The 27,794-nt window shown below is 37.9% G+C and overlaps 1 protein-coding gene and 1 long non-coding RNA gene across 3 annotated transcripts in view; one reads left to right on the top strand and one right to left on the bottom strand.

Annotated features, from left to right (window-relative positions):
* slc8a1b (solute carrier family 8 member 1b) overlaps positions 1–27,794 on the bottom strand; it is a 108,141-nt gene that overhangs the window by 11,434 nt on the left and 68,913 nt on the right. The window contains exons 5-9 of one of the 2 annotated variants that reach the window (XM_077494400.1): positions 14,135–14,241; positions 7,337–7,494; positions 5,051–5,150; positions 1,412–1,597; positions 1,239–1,328 (exon numbers count right to left, since the gene is read on the bottom strand). In XM_077494400.1, coding sequence (XP_077350526.1) covers positions 1,239–1,328; positions 1,412–1,597; positions 5,051–5,150; positions 7,337–7,494; positions 14,135–14,241 — 641 coding nt within the window. Of the gene's footprint in view, positions 1–1,238; positions 1,329–1,411; positions 1,598–5,050; positions 5,151–7,336; positions 7,495–13,846; positions 13,960–14,134; positions 14,242–27,794 lie in introns of both variants that reach the window. The other variant, XM_077494399.1, reaches the window with a different exon arrangement.
* On the top strand, positions 454–26,078 carry LOC144000791 (uncharacterized). The gene is made up of 3 exons (XR_013278280.1): positions 454–827; positions 3,483–3,628; positions 25,874–26,078. It is a non-coding gene; the product is annotated as an uncharacterized LOC144000791 (long non-coding RNA).

The following is a 27,794-nucleotide window of genomic DNA, read 5'->3' as shown; positions in this document are numbered from 1 at the left end:
TAATGCAGTATCGGTATCGGAACAACACTACAAATTAGGAAAACTTATCGTCAAATCATGACTTTTTTTTTTTTTAGGTCTATGTTTAAATAAGCACTTTTACTTCCTATTTCCTAATTCTCACCACAGCCCATTTAAGCCGCTTGGTTTAACGTTCATGCGTACAGTTCTTCAAGAAGCAACGACATGGCACCATCTTGAGTGATAAAAATTGATTCAGTGTATTTACCAAAATTCCAATAATGAACATATATCTCCATATTTAGTGTCTTTTTGTTCCTTTCATGGTCATATAACTCTCTTTCTTCAACCCCAGCCTCCCTACCCCGGTGATTGTTTTTAAGAGGTTGCTTTAGTAATAAATCATTTACTGCGGCGTCATTGCAGTACGGCCTTGCTTTTTTTTTTTTTTTCTTTTTTTCCCCCCCAGTCGAAAATGTGCAGAAAGGAAATGGGAGGAATAAATCTCTTGCACGAAATGGCTGCGCTGAATTGCAAATGTTATGCAATACAACACAAATCTCTTAAATGAGAAACCCTGGGCGGGGATTTGTGCTCGTAAAGGCCCCGTGAAAGGTGAAATGGGAAGAACATCCAATAGTAGGAAAAAACGTGAACGCCCGCTCTGTCGTGGTTCATCGCGGATTTTTAAGCAAAGGTTTTTTTTATGGATGCACAATATAGAGGCAAGTATGAATTGTGCGCCTTTAGTGTAGTACCACAACATACCAAGCAGTGCTGAGCTCTACTGAAAAAGATGTGGCGTAATGAAGGACAAGAAGAAGAGGCAAGAGAAGGTCCCAAAGAAGTTTCAGCAAGTCATTATTGTGAGTATTGTATATTTTTTTTGCTGGTCCATGTTTACTGAAAGATCTATGCTAATTCCGATTAGCTCGTGCTAGCATTATGCTAGCTGACATTTTTGGGAACATAATTACATGGTTTGGTTGACCTTAGTGATATTTAAATGTCTAATTTTAAAATCATTTTTGTTGAACGTGTCGGTTTAATGAGTTTACTGAGATACACGCCATTTTTGGGCTGAAAGTTTCGCAAATAGTAAACATTTTTTCTTATTCTTGATCTGTTCATTGCCAGGCTCAGTTGAAGTTTACTTTAGGATTAAACATACAACAAAAACAATTACATTTTTCCATAATTTTTGTGATTTTCATGCTAACATATAATGGGAATTGCCACGGACAGGCTAACGACTAGCATCAATCACTGTAGCTTACCTGGTACCGACGTTCCCAACGCAACAAACACCACCGCCGTGACCGAGTCTTTCAGGCCCACAGTGCAGCCAAAGTGAGACGCCAGGTCACCTGCAACCACACATTCACCTGGAAGTGTAACATTTGGACACGCACACAAAACACACACACATATGCGTGGCGCGGTGTTGTACCTATGAAGGCGGTGAGCAGCCCGATCATGCAGATGGACACGACGAAGCACGCCCAGCCGTTCCAGTACTCGGTGGGCGGCACGAATGCAAACAGGACCTTCCAGAAGACGGTGAGGAAGTGCATGACGTAGTCGAAGCACGACGGCAGCTTCTCCTCGCCGCACTCGTCGTCATCGTCATCTTCGCCTGGACGCGTGCAGAAAAGGACGGAGAAGAGTTCAGGGAGACAAATATTGTATAAATACGAGGAATAATAATGTTTTTATAGAAAATAGAAATAAATAAATAAATAAAAAATAAATATATGGGTAGTAGGTACAGTAAATAACTCAACTCAACTCAAGTTAAATACAATAAAATGAATCCATCCATCCATAAAATCAATTTAAAAATCACAAAGCAATAATAAAACATAAAATACAAAAATTAAAAAAATCTTAAAATGCATGTTTTTCATCAAATATTTAATATAATTAAAATATTTAACTATACTAACATAATAATAAAAGAAGAAGAATATCACAGCGACTGCTAAAAAAGGAAAGTACTATAAATAATAGTATTAATTTTAAAAGACCATCAATAATAATAATAATGATAATAATAACAATAATAATGATGAATAAAAAATTTAAGAAATTTATAAAAATATATTAAAAAAAACTACATATATAAAAACACTAAAATAATAATTTAATAATACTGAAGTAAAAATTAATAAAAATAACAGAAAATAAAATACATTTGAATGAATTTTTTTTTTTTTTTTTTAAATACAAAAACATTAAAAAATATATATTTAAAAAGTGTGGAATAAAAATCTGTCGTGCAGTAAGACAGGTAAAACAAAATAAGAAAAAAAAAAAGTATCATAGGTGGGTACGTAAATATAAAATAATGGTACACTATTACAATTAATTAAATAATAATAATGCAATTTCAATGGCAATCAAAAATAATAACTCTAAATATAAAATAAAATATAATAATAGATATTTAAAAATGCCCCTTTAACAATTAAATGAACAAAAAAGATGTCTATTCTTTCTTTATATCTATCATTTTTAATAGACGTTTGCTTTAGTGATACATGTGACGTAGCAGATAGCTATTGATCAGAATAATGCTGCTCTGAGCATTTGTGCCATCACGGAACTGTTGCTTAACTTCCTCCACCTGCACCACATTGTCCCTTCGCTTTAGACAGCAAAATCATTGAGAGTTTTATGTGGTTAAAAATAAATGTTTCCTTTTTCAAAGGGTCAGCACACGGCGGCTAATCTGCTCATTAAGTATGTATGGAACTGCCAGTAGAAGGTCAGCCCCCCCCAGTACCTCTGCGTGTTAATTATAAGGGTGCGCCTGTCCTCTGGGAAGCACCAAAATAGAGTGGAATATGATCTGATTATTTTACGCTTTACATTTATTTTCACATTTTTTTAATATAAATATTTTACTTTTTAAGCGCATCTCAAACTTTTAGCAATGTTTAAAAACTTTTATTTTTTCCCGTTTTTTTTTCCGCGTATAATCCCCTGAGATTATATTCAGTATCTGCTAATCTGAAATTCTGATTGTTTTCCGAGATGGCTTTGCAGCTCTAATATAAAGCGCAAACGCGAGCTGCGTCTGTATGACAGCAGCCCTCGACTGTGTGTGTGTCTGACTTGTGCTGACATGCTCATGTTTATATTCATATGACGCCACTCCTGTCAGCCATCCTGTCACACACATGCGCGCGCACACGCGCACAATCCCCAGATGAATATTGTAGGTACCATTAATCTGATTGATTCTAGTAAACAAAGCAGCTATTCATCAGTAAGAGCAGTCAGTCAATCAATCATGCCTCAAAAATTACTTGACATCATGCATCAGTCATATTTGCACACAAAAAAAGGACCAACCGTGTTTTTGGTGGCACTACTTATTGTATATGATGTTGGCATGGTTGAATGATACTACTGTCTTATCAGCCAATCACTGAACCTGGTTGATAATTGACAAGACTGGACAAACGAGAGGTCGAAGAACACATCCCTGAAGAACTCCTCTTCTCTTTCATCTACAGGTGATGTGCAGATCATCTCAATCCACTCGACTATTACACAAAGTCTTCCGTCAATTACCAAATACAACCTCAGAGATAATGGCCCTGACCCGGCCCGGCCATGATGGCTTGGCTGGGTTTGACACATTTTCAACCATCCGGAAAAGGTAATTAACCTCCCACAATGCACTTAAAGCAGCTAATAAGGTGCGGAATCCACAGGAGGGGAGGAACTCGCTTGAAGAAGCAATTAGGTGTTACTTATTTGTGGATTTAAGAGAGCAGACCTCAAACAAGGACAACAATCCTTCTTAACAGGTCTCAGGCGACAGTCCCGTCCTATGGGTGGCGGCATTTCTCACTACTGTCGCTCCATCTGTTGGATCTTGTGGGTCACTGCCCCCTTTTTGCTCCAATGCAAGCAAACCAAAAGGGCGTAAAAGTGAAGAAAATATGTCCCAAACAAAAAAAACCCAAAACAATCTACTCCAACCATGTAGGTGGCGATAAAGTACATTATAAAGCGGTACATTAAAAAACTGCCACACAACAGCGCCATCTGCTGGGCCTGGAGGGTCACTGCCCTACTTGGCCCCAATTCAAGTGGACTGTAATGTCCAAACACTACTTACTTGATTTACTAACTAACTAACTAACTAACTAACTACGTACATTTATAGATTCACTTATTACTTATTAGTGACTATAACAAAACAAAGAGATCAAGCAACATTTGAAGCTTTTGTGTTGAGTCCAATCATATGCATGTACCGAAACACATCAATTATATGTAAATGTACCAGAAGCACCTCCAAGGCTCAATCATCATCACATTAGATGACTGCTTGGCCAGGGTTCTTTGAATTCTCGGCTGGTTGCCAGGCAACAACATCCTAAGCACACTTGAGGAAGTGGCACCTCTCAAAAGTAGACAGATGGCCTGACCTTTACATATATGTTCAAACATCAGCCTTTTTTCCAGGCTGTTGCTTTCAACATTATGGAGTCTTACGAAAAAGCAGTCTGACAATCGACAACCAATTAAAATGTGCTCGACAATCTTTGGCATATTATTACAATTAGGGGTGTTAAAAAAAATCGATTCGGCGATATATCGCGATACTACATCGCGCGATTCTCGAATCGATTCAATAATCAGCAAAATCGATTTTTTTTTTTTTTTTAGGATTCACACCTTGAGCATGGAAGAATGTTATATGAACGGCACATTAAGCCTTAATATTTTTATTTTAATGCTGTTCAAACATGAAACAGATTACAACCTCTATAAGACTGAAATTTCAGATAAATAAATAATACATTTTCATATAAATCTTACACTCTACAAGCTTACTGATTAGTATTTTCTAAATATGAATGAAAAAAAATCGCAACAATCGACTTATAAATTCGTATCGGGATTAATCGGTATCGAATCGTGACCATTCGTATCGGGATTAATCGGTATCGAATCGAATCGTGACCTGTGAATCGTGATACGAATCGAATCGTCAGGTACTAGGCAATTCACACCCCTAATTACAATAGAGGCAGAAAATGAATACACATAACATCTTAGCGAGTCTTACCTGCGCTGACTGTGATGGCTTCTATGAACTGGTCTCTCCAGCTGTTAGTCCCCACCAGCAGAGCCAAATTGGTCTTCTTTATAAGTTTGTCAACTGTGTTCTGACAAAGATGACAAGAATTAAGTTGTTAAAAATATTTTCTTTATTCGGTGGAACACAAACTGTTAACTCATTTGCTCCCCAAAACGTATACAAACGTTCTATTTTAAATATTGCCCTGGTCCCAAAAACATATTTATACGTTTTAAAAAAAAAAATGTTTTTATTTTATGCTAGAGCATGGGTGTCCAAGCTCGGTTCTGTAGTGCCGGTGTCCTGCAGGTTTTGAATGTTTTGATGCAGCCTCTGACCTGAAGAGGTCACTTAAAGCAATGATAGATATTACCAAAAAACGACCAGCAGGTGGCAGCAGAGTATAAGAGATCAGGGCCATGTTGCAACAAGCTCTTTTTGCCAGTGCTTTGAAAAGGTTTGTGAATAATGATGAAACCCAGCTTCTAATGCTAATTGCTGAAAAACGGAAACAGATACAAATATACTTATTTTTCCTGATGAAAGAAGAGACTTTAATCTTTATTTTGGTAGGTTCTATGTTTTTATAGCAATACAACACAATATTCTGTGGGCCTTGCAAAATCAGTCAAAATCCAGTAGAACAGCCGGGAGCGAAGGGGGTTGCTTCAGTGAAAATGGCTGCGAGTGAATGAGTGGAAATATGGGTGAATTTGTGTTGTGCTTTCCAAATTGGAAGTTGGCGAATGTAACAAACTCATTAAAAAAAAAAAAAAAAAAAAAAATCCCTTGTGTTGTTTCCTTTATAATAACGTCTCTTATTTATTGGAATTTGGTTTACAGTATTTCATGCCACATTCGTGATCCTAATATGTCATTATTTAATCACACGAATTAAATTCTTGCACACAGACACCCAATTGTCATAACAACTTGAATTTAGACAAACTTAACTTCTTAAATGTTGCTCCTGAATTAATTTTCTCCACCTCTCCTTGCTCTTTTTCTGCTATAATTGGCAGCAGATGCCCAAAGTTTCCTGTAAGTTCACGTGTGTCTTTTTTATTGGACTTTGGTGCAATATAAATTATGCCACAAGTCATTATAACAGCAAGAACACTAAAAAAAGTGTTTGCATGTATGCGTGTGTTCCTCTGTGTGTGTGCAAAGCTTTATCTTCTCCCCTCCAAGATCCATTCAACACAATTAGCAACCCGGTTCTCGCTTTAAAGTGCAAAGAAAGGAGGAGGATAACAGCCCCGCCGCTCGCTTAATTAGCACTGATGCGTGTATGTGTGTGGAGGACTATTATCTCGGGCCTTCATAAATGTTCTTCAAATGAGCCTAAATTGGAAGGAGAGATTAGAAGACACGAACGGGCAAGAATTTTGCTTCCTTTTTTGGATTCTAGTTTGTTGCAATCCAGAAAGAAACGTCAATCAAAATAAGAGATGCAGTTCCACTCCAGTCCTGTGAGTGGCAGTGATAGATAGATGTGGGTGGTGTGATACTGCAATAGGGCAAACTGTGTGGCATGTGATTCATGTTGGCTGTGTGGGTGCGCTATTTGGCAGGTGAATAAGGTCAGCAATCACGGCTGTTATTCATGTGTCTTTCCTGCTCTCTGTCTATCACATACACACTCACACGCACACGCAGACACCGTGATTATGTGTACACTTGTCTAAAGAGTACGTGGGAGTGGAGCAATTATTTCCCATATACATCCTCAATCTTTGTGACATTTTGTGTGATTGCGGAATGTGTATGCGTGTGTGCGTGCGTGTTGTGTCTTGTCTTAAATACAACAATCACAAAACACTTTATGCCAAAAGCAAAAAAAAAAAAAGTCCCTGGCATCACAAGATTGGAACAAACAGCCTCATCTCACCACTTCATGGAGCGCACTGGCGTCATTGTTGAGTGTTGCCATGGTGATTACTTTTTTTTTTTTTTTTTTTTTTTTGGTCAGTTTAGCTCTCTTTTTGCCAAACGCATTCACTTAACCACATCATGTTCTGGAAATGGCTTCATTTTTTATTTATTTTGATTTTTTTAACTGTATAATTATATTATTATAATTCCGTATTTTCTTTAACAATATAAAAAAAAAAATGTTTGTTTCCTGAAATGACAAAAAGAGGAATTTGTATAAGGTTAGCAATGTGCCCTGCTTGTTATTTGGGTCATGGTGCCAATTATAGCGGAGGCCACTATTTAAGGAAGTATGGTAAATATTCCAACTGTGCCCATTGACGACTTAGCCAGCCTTACCTTGAACTCGTAGGACTCCTCAATGACCACCTCCAGTTTGACGTGATCTCCCAGCATGGGTCGACCCATCTCGGCGATGCGCCTCTCCTCCTCGTCCTTCCCTGTCAGGGCCTCTTCTTCCTCTGCAATCTCCTCCTCCTTCTGCTGCTGCTTCTCCTCTGCACAAACACAACACAGTATAAACTGTATATACGATTTTAAGTATGGTATCCATCTGGTGAAGGGCTACTGTGCTAATAAGCTAACATATGCTAACGATTGAGTAATGATATCAATGCTAAAAATATGCGCAGTGAAATTTGTGACGTCGTGTAATGTGAAATGTACCAATCCTGCAAAAACTATTGCCCAAGTAACAGGTTTAAAACATTTTAACGGGACTAGTCACTAGCATGTTAATGAGCTAGAATTCTGTGAGTACAACAAACAAAACTTTCAAGTTGGAATAACTTATTTTTGTTGTGTTTAACAATACACAAGACAGTTGAAAATAATGTAGTGATTTTCCCTCCATCCATTTTTTCAACCGCTTATTCCTTCACAAGGGTCGTGGGGGGTGCTGGAGCCTATCTCAGCTGGCTTTGGCCAGTAGGCAGGGTACACCCTGGACTGGTTGCTAGCCAATCGCAGGGCATGTCGTGATTAATTAAGCTTTTTTTATTTTTTTATTTTTATTTTTTTAATACATTTTAAAGCATTTTAACACGAGCAAAGAAAATAAAGCTCGTGGTTAGATTTTTGAGAAGCGTGAACTGTAACAGCCAAGGCAAACAATGTTATTGTATTTTAACTTAATAATGTCTTGTCAAACAATATACAAGTAGTAGGCAACCGAATGGCAATAAATTTTGAATGGAATTATTCTGTTCCGTTGTTAGCATAGCAGTTAGCAAGCTAGTTTTCTGTGATGCATCGAAAGATTAATCTTTCTCTCTGATTTTACATCACATGAACATAATTTTGTTGTTTTATATGTTAAAAAGTACAAGAAGTGGGTAACAACAAATTCATAATATTCCATTTTATTAGCTAACTGTGTTTGTTTGGGTAGGGGATAATGAATGCCATAGGGCTAACATTTGCTAGTGATCAAAGCAAAAAAAAAAAAAATCCTTTACAAATGTTGCTCTCATGAAATGTGAAATGCAACAACCGTGTAACAAGTATTATAAAGTAGCACATTTACACAGTTTTAATAGAAAAAAAAAAAGTTTTGCTGCTAGCATGTAAATTAGTAAGCTAGCTAAGTAGCTTCACCCGATGCTGTTTCAAATGTTAGATTAATGTAATTTAGTTGTGTTAAACGAACAAAATACAAGTAGTATATAACTGCTTGACAACAAAGTAGTAATTAAAGTCAAAGCGCTAGTGGCCATGGTGACAATTGGGCCCTCTAGGTTATGCTGCACCACTTAAGAGCTGCCCCCGCCCGTTTAAGCACACATTAGCGAACTACGCAGACTAAACATGTCCACAGACGCTCATACCGACCAAATGAATGACATGAGACGGCTGTGACAACCATAGGAGGTGGACTATCACTGTTTTTTTTTTCTTGTCGTGGTGCTGTAGAGAATTGTTGGAATTACGTCTGAATGCTGTCGAGCTGATGCTGAACTGCGATGCATAGGAACATTTTAAAAATGTTAATGAGAAAAATGATTTGAAGAGTATGAAAGAAGTGCGTATTCACACAATTAGAAGATGAACACTGAGGTTATGCAACACAACATAGACACACACAGACACACAGGAGTCAAGGAAAAAGGAGGGCGAGAGGACATTGCTGTCAGACAAAATCTGTCACGTATATTCCCACTGAGATCCGCTGTGTGCATGTGTGCGAGTGAGTGCATGTGTGTGTGTGTGTGATTTGACCCATGTGTTTTGGGCTGTTTCCCCCTCTCAGGGCTGTTCCTTCCTCACACGCTGCACTTTCAGCCTGCTGTGAACTCGCCTCTCGCCTCTTGCACTCCCTAGGCTTTTTCTTTTTTTTATGACACAAAATAAAGGTGTAATATCACGAGGTCATCCTCAAACTTGTCTTTCTCACACACAAGTCCGATGTGTGTGACCTCAACTGCGAGTTGAAAATGAAATTAAACTAGTCGTTTGTGTTGAGTCAGCCTTGTTGTGAAGACACATTGGTTACAAAAGTCCTCAAATATCATTCATACTTGTTAGGGGTGTGAATTGCCTAGTACCTGACGATTCGATTCGTATCACGATTCACAGGTCACGATTCGATTCGATACCGATTAATCCCGATACGAATTTATAAGTCGATTGTTGCGATTTTTTTTCATTCAAATTTAGAAAATACTAATCAGTAAGCTTGTAGAGTGTAAAATTTATATGAAAATGTATTATTTATTTATCTGAAATTTCAGTCTTATAGAGGTTGTAATCTGTTTCATGTTTGAACAGCATTCTTCCATGCTCAAGGTGTGAATCCTAACCCGAAGGCAGACGTTTTGTTGAATATTTTTCCATTAAAAATGGAAGTTTAAAAATCGATTCACACACACACACAAAAAAAAAAAAAAAAAAAAGGCAATCATGATAAGACGTTGAATCGGTAAGACTACCGAATGAACAATTCTGAGCTCTTAAAAAAAAACAAAAAAAAAAAAAAAAAACATTTTTTTTTTTAAAAATCGATTTTTTTTATTGAATCGATTCGAGAATCGCGCGATGTAGTATCGTGATATATCGCCGAATCGTTTTTTTTTTTAACACCCCTAATACTTGTATAACTAGACTAAGTGCAATTTCTGGAGAAATTGCGTGGGAATGCTGAAAGCTGAAGACTAGTAGCTGAATGCTAAGATTTTAATGCATGTGGAATGCTTGTGAAGTAAATTGATAGATAAATTCTGAAATTATAACCTCCAGGTTACTGGACAATGCACAACTGTGCCACCGAGCAGTGTAAGACACCTGGTAATGGTGATAAGTTATATGTATGGAAGTGGGCGTGGAAAGTGATACTTTGAAAAAGTTCATTGTCTGTCCCATTGAAAATTATTATGGAAAAGTTGATATTTAACATTAAATTGTGCCAATAATATAAGTAATGTGGAATCAGATGATCTATACCCCGGGAGGCGTGAATTTTTGAAGCAAGTTGAAATATGAACAGTGTAAATTGGAAGTATTGTGGGAGTTGTTACGTGGCAAAAAAGGGTGGAAAATAAAAATGACAATAACATATGTGGGAATGCTTCAGCATTCCCACAACTAGACTAAGTGCAATTTATGGAGAAATTGTGTGGGAATGTTGAACTCTGAATGCTAATAGCTGAATACTAAAATTTGAATGCATGTGGAATGCTTATGAAGTAAATTGAGAAATAAAAGTTCAATGTCTTTCCCAGCATTCAGCATTCCCACAATTAGAGGAAGTGCACATTCTACTTTTGATGCTGGTTACACCTCTTAATTTGTATAAACGCCGGCCAAAACTCAAAAGTGAAAACAAGCATAGACATGCTATTGTTAGCTTGAATAATCAACATAAGAGCCGTTATATTGGATCTCATTAGATGGCCAAACTACTAACGTCTACCGCAGTGCCTGTTGAGCGCAATGAAGTGAGGACATCATCTGGTGACTTTTCCGATGACACACTCGCATGCGGACATAGAGGTCATAAAAATGTGCGCAGGACCAATCTCGAGCCCGGTGGAGACATAAAAAACGAGCGTTAAATACCCACAAAGCAATGCGGCGCGCAAAGTGTGCATGCGTGTGTGTATCCCAGAGGTGTGCTTTATTGTTTTGCTGTGATTCTGTCAGAGCCAAAACTCAAGTTATGATCCATAAACACACGCCTGGTCAACACAAAGCAGTGATAGCACTGTTGTGTGTGTCATATGTACTTGCTTTAATGAGTGTACACTGTCGAGCTATAGATGGTGTAAAGACATAAAATTTCCCCTACGGACACCAAGTGGAAAATACCGTGATATGTTCAATCTCTACAAAGACACCAGCCACTGCACACTCATTGACTATTTTGTTATTTTGGACAAAATAAAATATAATAAAAATAAATGACAATTTTTTTTCAAGTGCTTTGATTTGGCTGTGTTTGTTTTTTCCTCATCAAAACTATAAACTCCCTTAGAATGATTGTGGCAGCCATTTGAAGGGCAATCATATTTGGTGTCAAAATGGATGCTACATGCATCATTATGATGGCAGCAAACCAATCTGATTTCTCCCAGCCAGGAAAGAGCACGATTATAATGAAAAAGTCATTAACGGACCGGTGGTGTCGTCACTGTCTATTAACTGGTATTGTCACAGTCTAGTGATAGGTGTAGTCACTAGTGTCATAACTATCCACACATTAATGATGTCGTCACTGGTGTTGTCACTTTCTGGTGTCATAACTGACTACTTATTAACTCATTCACTCCCAGACATTTTCGCAGAAGCAATCCCGTTTGCTCCCGGCTGTTTTACTGGATTTTGACTGATTTTGCAAGGCCCACAGAATATTGTGTTCTATTGCTATAAAAGTATGGAATCTATCAAAAGAAATATTAAAGTCTCTTCTTTCATTAGGAAAAAAAAGTATGTTTCTATCTGTTTCCGTTTTGCAGTAATTAGCATTAGAAGAGAGCTAAATTTCATCAGTTTTCACAAATCTATTTAAAATTGTAAGTAATTGAGCTTTTTTTTTTTCTACATGGCCCTAGTTGATCTCCTTTGCTCTGCTGCCACTTGCTGGCCGTTTATGTAATAACTACCATTTCTGCAACCGTTCTTTGCAGTTGAGAGGCTGCATCAAAGCCTTATGTTTGCTCTAGCATAAAAACAAAACAAAACAAAAAAAACACAAAAAACGTATAAATACGTCTTTGGGACACTTAAAACATAAAAAAAAACAGACAAACAAACATATTTACACGTTATTGGGAGCAAATGAGTTAATATCCCAGTCTTCTATTTATGTCGTCACAGTCTATTAACTGGCATTTTGACTCTTGCCTAACATGTAGTTCAGCCACTGATGTTTATTGATGAGGTTTCACTTTGCTATCTATAGTCGAAATGGATTAACGGACTGGTCCCTCTAGTCTGTGGGCCAGTTTCTTGGTGTGAAATTGAGGAAAAATAATAATTCAAAAGCACTGCATCAGCCTTTTGAGTATGCCAAACGGCCAGTCCAGCCCTGCTACTGCCTGGAATCATCACTGTCTAATGATTTTTGAAAAAAAAACACAACAACAACAACTATATTTTCCCCTATAAGCTACTACCTAGTTAGGGTGAAGCACAGGCTTTATGTTTCTCAGTGTGTTTTTTTCTTCCACCTGTGAAGACTTTACAAATGTCACATGAGAAAGCTCTGACATTTTCTACCCCAGCAGCAGATTTCACATCGCACACAAAAGTGGCGGGAATAAGAAGAAAAAGAAAGCCAGCAGGAGGAGGTGCAGGAAGATGAGAGGACAGGTGTGATTCCCACTTAAGCAAACCTGTGAAGGGACGCAAAGGAGGAAAAGTAGAGAAATAATAATAAAAAAAAAAAAAAAGAGAGAGAGAGAGAAGCAAGAGAAGTGCTCCACCTCAATCAAACGGCCTGGCGAAATGAGCGCCACACAGTTGAACAGCTGTATATGATTTTGCCCAGCCAATCAGCAACAAAAGGTCACGCTAATCATGGAAAAGGTTACCAGTACTTCATTTACAAAAAAGTATTAATGTAACACAATTCTATTTTGTGTTAGACATAAAAATTGCTTTGCTAGTGTTTTCTCCCCTGTGACTAATTATTGAATCTGTATAACAAAAAATGTGGTGCATATCTATCACAGTGTACATTTTGATGCAGATTTTGATTGAGGTGCTAGAATTTGTATTTTAACTCATTCACTGCCAATGACGACTATAGACGTCAAAAATCCAAGCAAACAGCCAGTGCAAATTTTGACAAGAAATTTGAATTTAGTTTTAGTTATACATTGTTTTCATTCAGAGTTATTAATCCCAATTGTTATTAATAACAACAATGACAACAATTTCATTACTAAGTGCTACCATCGTGCATAGTGATTGGTCTTGGTCTTACTGAGAGCACAAACTGGGTCTCGACCTCCAGAAGTCAATTTAGTCGACTAAAATTGCTCTTTATTTTTTTCGACTAAAGTTGGATTAAAACTCAAATACAATCAGGTGACTAAGTTATGACTAAGGCTTTAATTATATTTAGTCAGAAGACTATAACTAAAACTAAATAGAAATTTCTTTTTTTTAATTAAAATTTTTATATAATTTTATTTTATTTTATTTTTGACGTCTATAGTCGTCATTGGCAGTGAATGAGTTAAACATGATGATAAAACACACTACAGAGGCTTTTATGAACAGTATGAAGATGCTAAATTTGTCGATTCAAATTATATTCAAATTCAACGAGTATAAACAGGGTGGCCAGTTGATTGAGGGTCCTGGAACGATTTCTCCTAGCTGTGGGGAATGGGGGAGGGGGTCTCACACCTGTCCAATATGTCCCGTTGCCTCTCCTCCACAGGGGGGCTTGGAGTAGAATGTAGAAGGAGGACTGCTTATTGTACTCCTCTCGGTCTAAGATCGTAACCGTTATGCTCTTCCTGTATGGGACACCCACACACACACACATAAAAGGGGGTGGTAAATGCATGCATGGTTGAAAACCAAACAACATGACACAAATGAATGCGCAAAACACACACACACGCACACACACGCACGAGGAGGAGATGTGGTGCACAAGGCGGCGATTCGCTCAATGAGGTTCCTGCCGACCTTTGGAGTCGTCACTTTCCACCAGGCGAGGTTCCCCGATCTCTACGTAGAAGGTTTTGTTCTTCTCATACTCCTCGTCGTCAATTATTTTCACGTTGATGGTTTTACTGAAGAGGAGGAGGGAGGACGTAAAGGAGGAAGAGAAGGGGGGGAAAAAAGAGAAGCAAAGAGAAAAAGTGAGGAAAAAGCTGGAAAATTAAGAGGAAACAGGAAGTGCAAAGCTATTTGGCAAAAGTATGTTTAAAGGCGTAATAAATCAGCTTTGTGATGGTTTTCCAATACTAAAATAAGTCCACATCAGCTGACGTCAGACATTTTGTAGTGGCACAATCCACAGAAACTAGCCAAGAATATTTAACAATTGAAATTCATTTTGGGACCGTTTTGATTATTCACCGGGCTTTTTCAAAACCAAACTTCTATTGGAATAATTCGAAAATGAAGCCTCCAAAGCTAGTTCAACAGAGCAACGTGAAATTTAGTAGACATGTCTATCAGGAGTAGCCGCACAAAAATCTCTCAAGAAGCCCAAAAAGACATCCTAAGTCCACCATTTTGCTTTAAAAAAAACAACAACTAATTTTGCCCACTTCTAATTCTCCTTTAAAGACAAACTCCTACTGGAAAATGTATTTAAAAAATTCAGCCCTCAAAGCCAGTTCGACTTATCAATGTGAAATTTGGTAGACATGTCTATTGGGTCCAGACGCACAAAAAAGTCTCAAGAGGCCATACCCGAAAAGACACAAAACATCTGCCATTTTACTTTTAATTGGCCGACATTTTCAGGGCTCTTTCAAAGATTCATTTCTCTCACACTGGAATGATTTGATAATTCAGCTCCCAAAGCTAGTTCGACTTAGCAACGTGAAATTTGGTAGACATGTCTATCACGAGTAGATGAACAAAAAAAGTCTCAAGAAGCCATGCCCGAAAAGAAACAGGGAATTTGCAAGTTTGGTTTGAAGCAGCTCTACAACAATTTTGGCCTTTTCTAGGCATCATTTAAAGACAAACTTATCCTAGTAGAGTCCCCCCCCCCCCCCCCCCCCCGATTGCTACCAAATTTGAACCATTTATACCAGAAGGATCAGGTAACTATCTTGCAAAAACATGTTGAAGGTTAAATACACAAGACTTTCGATTCTACTTTGATTAATAGCAATTAATTTAATTGAACTGACAGTCTATGGTTCGCCATGCATGTAAACTAAGCTTGAATTAAACTTTGCCCTGGTACATGTTGGAAATCACCATATTCCACCAGCAATTCAGCCAAAATATTCACAGCCATGTTGTGTGAGTGTTTATATCACTTTAATGATGCGGTCCAATAGAGAGTAGGACGCACTTGTTTTGCAAGGTCACGATTCAGCTTCAGGTAGACCTTAATGAGATTAAATGGGAACCCAGGGCCACCAAAACCACTCGGGACGTTAATGTTCCTCAAGGCTAGTTTTGCTTTTGTAACAAAATTACGCCCCACCAAGTTATAATGGGATTTGTTTGGCTTGTTTGGCTGAATTAGCGCTGGACTGACTAGCGACAGCACATTTTGGGAAAAAGACTTCAAGATCATATGAAAAAGAGGGTGCAGAAAGGATAGTTGAAGAAAGAAGAAGATGAGGAAAGCAGGAGCAACGTCATTTAAACGCTCATCAGTTTTCCAATTGTTTTCATGCCCGAATCACTAACAAAACACTCAGCAAGCCACTATCCAACTACAACAACACTGGGTCGATAATCACCGTCCATCGAGTACTTTTCAGCAAGCTGTATGTGTGCTTGTTTATCTGCGTTCCCCCATCTGGACCCAAAAAAACCCCAAAACAGATCCAAATCCACTACAAGGACAGCTGAAAGAACGTTTGTAATCTGGCCTGCAGGGCGACGCAACATAAAAACACACACAGATGCCCACATAATGGAAATAAGCCATAAAAAGTCCTTCTGGTTACAGCATATGACAATGTTTCACATGCACAGATAAGATTCGAATGCACCTAATTTGTATATGCAATAGTGAAACTAAAGCATACAAAAGTGCATTAAAACAAGATGTGTAGTTCACGCCGAGGCACTTTAAAGGCACTTTAATGGACTTAATTGTCATGGCGGCGGAAGACGTTTATAGCAGCCCTCTCATTATCTCATTACGCGCACGCAGGTTGATCTATCTCCCGCTTGATCCAAACAAAGCAGAGTTTAATCCCGTAAATTGCCAACATACACACACACAAAGCAGAGGGGATTAACCTACTAGACGGGGGGCGCGCTCGTTTGTAATTGTCCCGTCAGAGCAGATGGAGAACAGTTCTCAACCTTCTGGACTGGAGAAGAAGCCAATCGCCAGCAGACTGCAGCGCTCACAGCAGTTGGAGGAACGATGATGGATGGATGATGAACAGGTGAGAGATTAAGCAAGGCTAGAAAAGGGAGGGATAGTGGATTTTGGAAGGATGGAGAAGATATTACGGAGGGTAGATGGATGGATTACAACGGAGGTAGGATCGATCCGAGAACGATGGAGGACTTACTGTGAAAGGATGGATGAGGGATAAAGGACAGTTTGTGAACAGATGAGAGAAGCGATGACAAATCTGGATGGTGGATTGAAGGCAGTCGGGTTGAACGATAAGAACGACAGAGGGAAAATGGCGGTAAAGATGGGAAATGGAGGACATTTTGGGAAGGTTATGGAGGAGCAATGGGAAACATACCTGAAGGGTATTTTCTGCAGGTATAGTGGAGCAAAATAGTATATTTTGGAAGGTATACTAAAAAAACAGTTGGGTCAAAAATAAATCAAATTGGTTCAAAAAGAGACAGACTCAAATTTTGGGGGTTTTCATTGAACCCAAAAAGTATCCAAAAGTTTTTGGGTTGTTTTCGAGTTATTAATTGTACCCAAAAAAGTAGGATCAAATGAATAACCCAAAAAATAACCCAAGTTTTGATGGTGTACAAAACAATTGATTTATTTTTATTTTTTTTGGCGTTATTCATTTGACCCAAACTTGGGGTTATTTATTTGACACAACTTTTTGGGAAATTTCATTATTTATTTGACCCAACTTTTGGAGTCAAATTAATAACCCATTATGACAAAGTTGTGTCAGTACCTCTTTGACCCAATATGGGTTTTATGGACCCAAATGCTTTTAGAATGTCCACTCTAAAATAAAATATATATTTTTTAAAAAGTAACCCAATTATCGGTCAAAAAGGCAATGATCGCTGCTTGGGTCAATTTGACAAAAGTATTGGAGTTTTGTTGTCAAAAAATAAAAAATAAAAAATCCGTTAATTTTGTCCAAAAAAATGTAAGAAAATGGGCCAAATTGACCCAACACTCTAAAAACTGCTGGGTCAAGAATAACCCAAATTTTTTCAAAAATTGGACCAACCAGCTTTCCATGTTGTTTTAGCAAAGCAACCCATTTTTTTTTTTTGTACAAAACACCCCCTAAAATTGGGTGCTTTGATACAAATCAACCCAAAGTTGGGCCAAATTAACCCAAGTAGAAGCCCTGTCATTTTTTTTTTTTTTTAACCAAAACATTTTTTTTGTCCACTAATTTTAAGGGTTAAGTAGCAGATTGTCCGTTTGAACCACAATTGTGTGCTTTTTGGCTCAATTAAAGTAAAGTAAATTAAGTAAAAATAAAAATAATAGAATGAAAATTGTTGTCTTTTTTTTTTTTTAGGTATCGAGCTGAAGTAGAGGACATTTTCTGAAGGTTTAGAGGAGATATAGAGGAGTCATTCTGTGACGTAAAAAGAAGGGGTGGAAGGGGAAATGAGACCATTTAGTGAGGGTAATGGAGGAGGCATGTCAGAATGCACTTAATGAAGCATAATCAAACTATTATGCAAATGTACTACCTTAATTAATTGCCCTCTGAGTGGCCCTTTATGTTGAATCATTAGGATCCAACACAACCACACCACCTCATAGTTGTCAATACATCAACTAACTAGAAATGAAACTGTGCCTATATGTGCACGTGTGACTCCAGTCCTGTAGATGGCGGTAATGAGAATTACAAAGTGGCCACCACTGCTCCATCTGCTGGATCTGGTGGGTCACTGCCCCACTTGTCCTCGATTAAGAATCAGAATCCGAACCGACATGAAAAGCCTGTGAATTTGTCGTTTTAAACATACTAGTCCTGTTAGCCAAACCTCTCGTGTGGCGCTAACACGTGCCGGAATCCAGTGAGGTCATGTGGAAAACGGTCAAATCGGGTCGTCCTCCATATTACACAGCAGGAAATCGATGAGGGGGTGGCGGGCTATGGGGTTTTTTTTCCCCCGAATTCGGGAATGGTGACTTGTCTGTTGAAGCTGGCAGACATCGCACATGACCACGCACGCACACACACGCGCACATTCCCAGACGGCACACACGCACACATTAATCATGGCGCGAAACGCACACAAAAAAACAAACAAAGATGAGCCGCATATTCTGCACGTGACGCTGCGTTGTGTGATGCGTTGTCATGACGACGGGATATTTGGTCCACCAACAGGGACGGCGAAGATTGTTTCCAGACCGACGTGTGTGCGCACGTGGAACACACTCACACTAACTTGCGATGCCATGTGCGTATAATATTTGACAGTAGCCGACTTTGTTTGCAGTAAGCTGTTGTCTAAGCGTCTGCATCCAATCATGTAATGATATATATACGGTGAGGACAATGTAAACAAACGACTCCCTGCTGCCGGGTGTGCTCACGTGTGTGTGCGTGAAGCCATTTACACATTTATTCAATATAAATGCCACTTTTGGTCTACTAGAACACAATTAAACCTTACTAAAATCTTATTAATAAACTGTGCTGGACTTGTTACACAAGGCCCAACTAGTATATGCCACAAACTAGTAGCCTTCTGGACCATACTAGTAGCACCAAAATGCTCACAAGTAGCTTTCTCTCATTAGTTACCTCTACTAGTAGTATTAGTTATTCTACTGTTGTGCCCTTGCCATTTCATTACTTGAGACATTATGAAATACTACTACTAGTTAACATTTAACACATCACTAATAGTACTAGTAAAGTAGTAGTAGTTGTGCACACACCAACAAGTGTACAGTTTTGCCTAACTAATACTTTCAATGTCCTATTATATTATAGTATCATTTGTCTATAAAATTGTTAGAAGCACACCTCTGCATAACACTGTATCCGTATTAAAGTATAAGAGAATAAAAAAAAAAGAAAGAAATATGGACCAACTTACAACAGAGATTAGCTTTATTAACTGTAACAGATTTAAAGTATTAAAAGTGCATCTGAAATTCAAAAATAAAATTAAATCCTTAATTAAACTATAAACATGTCATGTCAAACCATATGATATGAGAAAAAAAAAACTTACATAAAATCAATAAATAATAACAACATTAACTCAGGAGCACAATATTTAAAAAAAAAATTTACCTGCAGAACAAATTATACTTTTTCATTTTTTTGTTTTTTTTGCTGTGTGCGAAGCAAAACCCCTACATCACCGAGCGAATGCTCCCTGCGCACACTCTGCCAATAATGAGAGCGTCACTGCCCCCTAATGTAGTGGAGGTGCAATTGAACTTTATTCTAGGACAGTAAAAAAAAAAAAATAAAAATAAAAATAAAAAAAAAATAAAAAAGCATGTTTCCCGAGGCCAAACCCTTGATGGAGCCTCGCACCCCTCTGGGGGGCCCGCCCCACTATTTGAGAAGCACTGTATTATAGTAAGCCAAAGTTGTCCTACTAATGTGCAGAAATGTAGTAGGAAAAAATGTTACTAGTGAGACACAATTGATCTACTAGTGTACTAGTACATGGACCTTACGAAGAATATCAAGTACATATGATATCCATCTTAAGGTCCATGTATTAGTAAACTTTTTGTCCTCACTTATAGGACAAATACTAGTAAAATTACATGTTACTACTAGTAAGCACAACTGAGGAAAAACTGTGCACTAGTTTAGCAACATTATAAACTCTTACTAGTTGCAGTAACATCTAGTGCTTCACGAGTAGCACTAATAAAGTGCAGATGTCAACCAGTGCAGAGTTTTGCCTGACTAGTAACTTGTAGTTGTCCTACTCGTAAGCCAAGCTTGTCCTACTAGTGAGGATAAAGTAAAGGAGTTTAATTTTAACTGTGTTTTACAATCATTCTCTCTCCATTATTACCTTCAACTACTTTAAGACCTTTCTGCACACCAGTAAAACAACTTTGGCATACTAGTAGGAAAATTCCATGTCACTAGTGGGGAAAATCTACTCGTGGGCATTTTGGTGGTAACTTTTGCAGATGAATTGATTACCAGCAGGCCAAAAGTGGCACTAGTAGTGGGGGGAAAAAAAAGTTACTTGTAAGAATCAGTTCAGTTCCCTTTATTTCCTGTTGGGAATTAGAATGGATTTCGAGGTCCCACCTTTAATTTGATTCCCAGTGGGTGATCCTCCCTTCTCCACACAGGACTGAAGACAGCGGTGCCTTCATACATGCATGGCAGCGCACACATTTGGGCTTGAAAAGGTGCACACGGCGCGTGTTTACATCCCTGACAAATGGCCTCCATCTGCCTTCTTCTAAAGCAGCTGAGACGTATCACTTCTCCCTCGCATCCCTTTTCACACATTAGCACCTTGTGGGTATTTATAGCAATACGTGTTGTCGTTGCATGGGTAGAAAGACAAAAAAAAAGTGTAAAATTGTACTTTTTATGTATTAATTGCATTCAGTGCAGATTGATTCTATAGTATCCGTAATAATATGTGCATTGATTGTACAGTATGGATATAATAACAGACATATCAATTGTAGGCACTGCACATATATTCTATGTAAATGAACCAACCACATTAAGTATGTATTAATTGCAATGTGAGTGTATTAAATGCACTGGAGTTTCATTACTTGTATGTATGAAGAATAACAGCATTAAATATGTATTAACTGCATTCTAAATGCATTGCCTTGTCAACATGTGAAATTGTTTTCTTTTTGTGAAAAATGTATGATGCACATGAATGTAAACAGTTTCCCTAGCCCAGAGTCATGCAGGAAGTTGTCAAGCATAATATTATTATTATTATTATAAAATTTCACGGCAAGCCCCGCCCCTACATGACATATTTGGATCGGAAAAAAGCGAGTTTGGGAAAAAAAAGGGGGTTTTATTTTAGGTTTGTGTGCGTGTTTGTGTGTGTGTGTTAGGGCTGAACACAGTGGACAGTGACATCCACTGACAGCAGTGACAAAACACAGTTTGACTGCATATATTGTTTGTGAACATAAAAATTGTGTGTTTATAAAAGGCCTCGTATGTGAGCGCGCACGTGTGTGTGTGATCTCTCCGGCTGCAAGCCGCTTTGTTTGCGCAGAACAGATTTGTCGTGGGTGGACTTGTGAACAAAACAGTGTACTGTAGTGTACATGCAGGCTGTTTGCGTCAATTCTTTATGTTAGGAACTTTTTTTTTTTTTTTTTAAACATGACTTTTTCATAGTTTGTATACAACACATGCGGCAAAGACTCGATTATTCAACTCTTTAGACCCAGCCTTATTAACTCATTTGCTCCCAAAGACATATTTATACGTTTTTTTGTCTTGTTTTTTTGTTTTTTTTATGCCAGAGCATACAGAAGGCTTTGATGCAGCCTCTCAACTGCAAAGAACGGTTGCAGAAATGGTAGTTATTACAGAAACGGCCAGCAGGTGGCAGCAGAGCAAAGGAGATCAACCAGGGCCATCTAGAAAAAAGCTAAATTACTTAGAATTTTAAACAGATTTGTGAAAACTGATGAAACTTAGCTCTCTTCTAATGGTAAGTGCTGCAAAACGGAAACAGATAGAAACATACTTTTTTTTCCCGATGAAAGAAAAGACTTTAATCTTTCTTTTGATAGGTCCCATGCTTTTATAGCCATAAAACACAATATTCTGTGGGCCTTGCAAAATCAGTCAAAATCCAGTAAAACAGCCGGGAGCGAATGGGATTGCTTCTGTGAAAATGGCTGAGAGTGAATGAGTTAACAAGTTACAACCAGGCCTATCAACAATCTAGGCTCCTCCCCCCGACAAACAAAGATGCCAGTCTCTCAGTCGAGATGTATCACTTCTTTGACACCGATGACTACTTTCATATTAGCCAATGGCTTCAACACTAGCTTGTAGCATCTTCAAGCATAATACAAAGATGACTGAAACCGTAAATTTGTGAAGAGCAACAGTGAGAGCGCCGTCCGCATTCACGAGTGGTTTTACAGGCTGATAATGTCGTTAGCCGCAGAAGCTAACCACAACAACATCCTGACAGCGGCGGGCTCACACAATCACACGCACACAAAACACAATGTGGTTGTTATCGAGGCTAATAAGGAGCATGTGAGCTCACACAAATATTCACACCTGGGACACGCCGCCACAGTTGAACTTCCAAATTAATTAAGGCGCACACTTGCTACTCTTACCCCTTGACGCGCCTCCGTGCTTGTCTCTCGTTTCCGCAGCTGTACGGTGGAACTCATTTAAACATGGCAGCTGCACAACTTCACACATGAGTTCATTAATTAATTTTTTTAAGACATTGTGCTGTGGGAATCCTTTTGTGTTTATTGTTATGAAACTCGAAGAGATGTCTTTTTCTTGTAAGAAAGAGGAGTGATATTATTTGGGCATTATGGCCTGAGAGAAAAAGCTAATGATAATCACATTATTCAACACAAGTTTAGATTATTTTTTTCTTTTGGCTCATTAATGTCTATATTGTATTAGGTTTATTTTTAACCACTCACCAATAATAATAACTAAAATCAAAGTAAAAGGTAATTAAAACTTAATTTTGGGACTGGAACGGATTAACTACATTTCCATTCATTTCAATGAGAAAGATTACCTTGATTTATGAACAGGTTACAAACAGATTCACAGAGCCAATTAAGTTCATAACTCTAGGTTTCATTGTATTTTTTTTTCCCCTGCAACAATTCTCTCTGATTTCAGGCAATCTCAACGTTGGAGGTCCTTCAAGGTACATAAAAGCCTTTTTCGCACAGTGCCTTCCATTTTGCGCATTGTTTTGCTCAGCTCACACTCGCATTGTGATGCCTGGCGGTCCTGTAAAATCACATTTATGAGACTGCTTGTCTTTATTGGACGGCACAATGAAGAAGAGTTGATGAAGCCGTAAACGGATGCTCTTCATTTTGTACTGTTGTGTACGTGCGTCTCTAAATCGCTCTTTCTGTTATTGCAACAATTTTGTTCAGTTCAACTTGATAGGGAGTTTCCCCCCGATGTCTTCTCTATCTTTGTCCCTATCTGAAGTATGGCTTACTAACCAAATAAGGACCTTTGGAACATCCCGGGGACTCCCTAACACACACACGCACACGCCCACATGCACATCGGAAACGTCAGTGGTACGCTTGTAAATCTTGATTGGAAACACAAGTGTGTGTGTGTGTGTGCGCCATATAACATGATGATAACTTCCACCAACTTGGCGGGAAGCTGTCGGGGTGTCTTCTAAGTGATTTCCTTATTAGGTAACCTCACTTTTGTGTGTGTATGTTTTGGTGAATGCATGTGTGTGTGTATGTGATTGTGTAAAAAGCGATTTGTCCAGCTGTCGAGCACCTCTGGGTGCTCGCCACTGTGCTGAGGTGACATCTGGTTGGCGCGTAATGAAGTCACATACTTAATATTTAATTGGACAACAATTTAATAATATTTAGTCTTGAGCAAGTCTGAAAAGCTTAATGTTTTTCAGAATTTTTTTGTTTTTGTTTCTACTAACAACATGACTGCAAGCTATAAAAGCACCGTCCGTATTTTGTTTAGAAAAGTAGTAGTAGTTATCTAGTATGTTACATAAAGTAAAGTAAAGCAGTTAACATAATTAAACGTAAAGAATGAAATATTTTGTAAATCATGATTTCATGCTTCTATTTATTGTGAGGCTCTTTCTGGTGTGCGTGCCTTGGCCAGCAGGGGGCAGGACAATACATACAAACGTAAACAGCTGTTTGGCAACCCAGCTCATCGCAGAGGATAAATAATATATACCAATGAATATTGTTATAATGTCTGTCTATGATGCTAGTTTCCGTAGTACGTCTATGACGTTTTGCATTGTGTGTTAGCATTAAGCTAGCACACTTTTGTATATGATTTGGTTTTATAATACTTGCTTCGGGAGTTTGCATCTTTTTTTTCAATTTTGTGGTTGCATCACAAAAAAAAAGTTACCTTAGAAGATGCTCAGTGATCTGATGTGGTGTTTTGAGACTGTTAATACTTTTTCCATTATAGGAGACAGTTTTCTTAATTTAATTAATCCAGTCAAGGGTGATGAGAGCAGCGCACAGACACAAACCAACCAACAAATACACACACACATACACACTTCCCACGAGCAGGTTTTAATTGCAATTAGGCCAGCAAACATGCTGTAGGTGAGCAGAGGAGGAGAGCGGTGACAGATGGTCGGGCTGTGGAACAAAGTCATGTTTTAATGTTTTCATACAAGCTAACCGCTAATGAGCGCGCACCAAAACAACAAGAGGCCACGTGCTTGTGTGTGAGTGCGTGTATCTTCTTATCTAACTGGTGTCATAACTCCGGAGGTATGTAACCTGGGTACACAACACAACAAGAATCATCTTACAGCTCAATTGTGCACCTAGAAAGTTTTACTAATGGACGTGAAATTTGGCATACATGTCTATTATGACGAGATATTTTGTGTGGAGTCCATGGTTCGTACTTTGACAAACTACTATAGGAAAGATGGCACACTCAACAGAAGGCAAACACAAATTACAAGTATAGTGAAAATAAAATATTACATATTCTGCAACTCATTCACTGCCATGGACGTGTATATTCGTCAAATGGAACCAACCACTTACTGCCATTGACGAATATATTTGCATAAGTAAGTTTTTTTCAACAGGCAGGTGAGGAAAGTCTAGTCAGGTTGTCTGGTAAATTCTAGTGATCCGAGTGGATGTCAGCGTTGCATCTATTTGGATTTGAAATCAGCATAGCTTTGAGGAGAAGATAATGATTAGGGGATGAATCTTGCTTTCACACCGATTATGATGGAGGGAAATGCCAACATGTTGGAAGTCGGACAAGTTTTGGCACCTTACACTCAAGCAGTATAAACTGAGTAAGTAATACTAAGTATCTTTTGTGATTGTGAGAAAAAATTACGCAGTTTGAGGTCTCACAAAAGGAACCATTTGAACCTCAACATTCAAATGTTCAGCAATCAATATGATATATGATGACATTAAACATGCACAAAAAAATAAGTTCTTATCTGAGGTAGACGTGGGCGAGATGATGGGAGATACAAGAGCAGCAACACGGAGCAATTTGGCCTCCTTTGATGTAATAACTCCGGAAACGCCGCGTCAAGAGATGTCGATGACATCAATGTCAAGTGGATCGTCTAACGATCGACCAGGATGTTATGAACACAACCTCGCTTTGTCACTGACAGAGAAAAGTGGCTTCACAAAACTTTTACTGCAGAGTTGGAAGCATCCAGTTGTCAAAAAAAAAAAAAAAAAAAAAAAAAAGAATCTCTTGCTGAGATGAGCGATTTGCAATTTAGCACTCGGTCAAACTTAATGACGAAGGTTATTAGACTGTAAAAGAGGCACGAATGAGCACAAGCTGATCCATTGCGTTTTTTTTGTTGTTTTTTTTGCAGCAAGTGTGTTCTCTGGCTTGGAAGAGCTAAACAAACAGCGATAACCTTCCTTCATACACACGTATTGAGAAAACACTCTGGCTGTGGTTTCCCTGGAGACGCAATCGAGTTACGCTGCCCGAGGCGACAGATGGAGCCTGTGGTTAGCGCGCCATGGACGGACTCGGTACGCAATCACGCCGAGGAATGGAATCCAATCGAAGACAATCAGATAGAAGAGAAGAAAGAGATAGCATTTTCCAGCAGCTATCCTAAAACAACTTTGACATGAAGATGTTGCGATAGGATCAAAGACCAATTGGTCCAAGCGTGTTCTCATAAATTTTGGATTGTTTGCACAGAAAGTAAGCGCATGACTTGATTTTGTTCTATCTTTACACGATTTACAGCTGCAGAGGTCGAAAAAGTACAGAAATATTATGCTCCAGTAAAACTATATGAGATAATGGGGTAATGGAAAGAGGAAACTGAACTTAAAATTTGCAAGTCTACACCAGTTAGCAGCATCACTAAAGGTCCAAATGAATAAAAAAAAAAAAAAAAAAAAAAAAAAAAAAGTCATGATGTTACGAGATTTATTAAAAAATAAAAGTGCAGTTTATATGAGAAAAGGCAATATTTTTACAAGAAGTAAAAGAAAAAAAACAACAAAGTTTCAATTTGATGAGAATAGTGTTGGATAGAGAAAAAAAAATAGCCAAGTCATACTTTTTTAGGAAAACGAGGGAATATTTTCAGAATAAAATCATAATTGTTCGAGAAAAAGTTGCAATTGTTCAAGAATAAAATGGTCTAATTTTTGAAAAAAAAAGCAGTCTGATTCTTATGAATAAAACATAGAAAAAGTCTGATTGTTTCCAGGTCTGTAATTTTGTGTGAAAAAGGTTACATTTATGAGAATAAATTCGGTTGTGTTTTTTAGAGGAATAACAGTCATCATCATTCCAAAACTAAAGATGTTTTTTTTTTAAATAAAAAAATAAAAAAATAAATAAATAAATGCTCCAATTTTTCAAAAGATAAACACATTTTTTTGCAAAATAATAATAATAATATAATACAATTAAGATCAATATTTTTGAAGGTTTTTTTTTTTAAATAAAGCCGTATTTTATTTATTTATGTATGTGTATATTTATTTATGTATTTATTTATTTATTTATTTTTTTTAAAAAAAATTTTGGGGGGGGGGTGGCACTCTTATCAAAATAAAGATGGAATCTTGAGCGTAAAGTTGTATGAAATTCTGAAAAAAAAAAATCTTTGTATATAATCTAAAATATGCAATATTTGTATGTTGTTTGTTTAAGAGTGGAGCCTGAGTCTGGAATAAAATGGAATTGAATTGAAAAAAAGTCAGTATTTTGTTTTTTAAACAAAAAATAAAAATAAATAAATAAATAAAAGAAAACATTTTTTTTTCCCCCTCAAGAATAAGACTTTGATTTACTTTGATTTAAATAGAATCCGAAATGTAGAGACAATACATTTTGAATCTTTGGGCAATTAAGCAAATTGGTAATTCACTGATAAATTGTGTGATTCTGATTGGAATGAAGTAAAAAAAAAAAAAAAAAGCCTCAAACCTCACTCCTCAAAAACATCCAACGCAAATGAGGCTTGGGTTCAACAAACTATCGAAACAGAAAAAAAAAAAAAAACCTGTGCGCCTTTGAAATGCAGTTTAAGATGACTCTCACGTTTCCGATGCGAGCGGAGGTTTCCGAGGTTAAGATGAGGTGAATTGTTCTTGAGTCAAATTTGTGCTCCGTCTCCACGGGGCAACTTTGCCTTCAAGGTTCAACGAGGTCAGCGATGAGACGTTGATTGACTTGCATCACCTGTTCCCTCTCCTGTTCGTGCTCCTGCGTGCTTCCACTCACTCATGCATGCTCAGCAGCACGTCACGCTCGACAAAAGA

The sequence above is a fragment of the Festucalex cinctus genome, chromosome 14 (genome assembly GCF_051991245.1).
Source record: "Festucalex cinctus isolate MCC-2025b chromosome 14, RoL_Fcin_1.0, whole genome shotgun sequence".
Lineage (NCBI taxonomy): Eukaryota > Metazoa > Chordata > Actinopteri > Syngnathiformes > Syngnathidae > Festucalex > Festucalex cinctus.
Note: the sequence above shows the minus strand (reverse complement) of the source record. Positions and strands in the feature narration are given on the sequence as shown.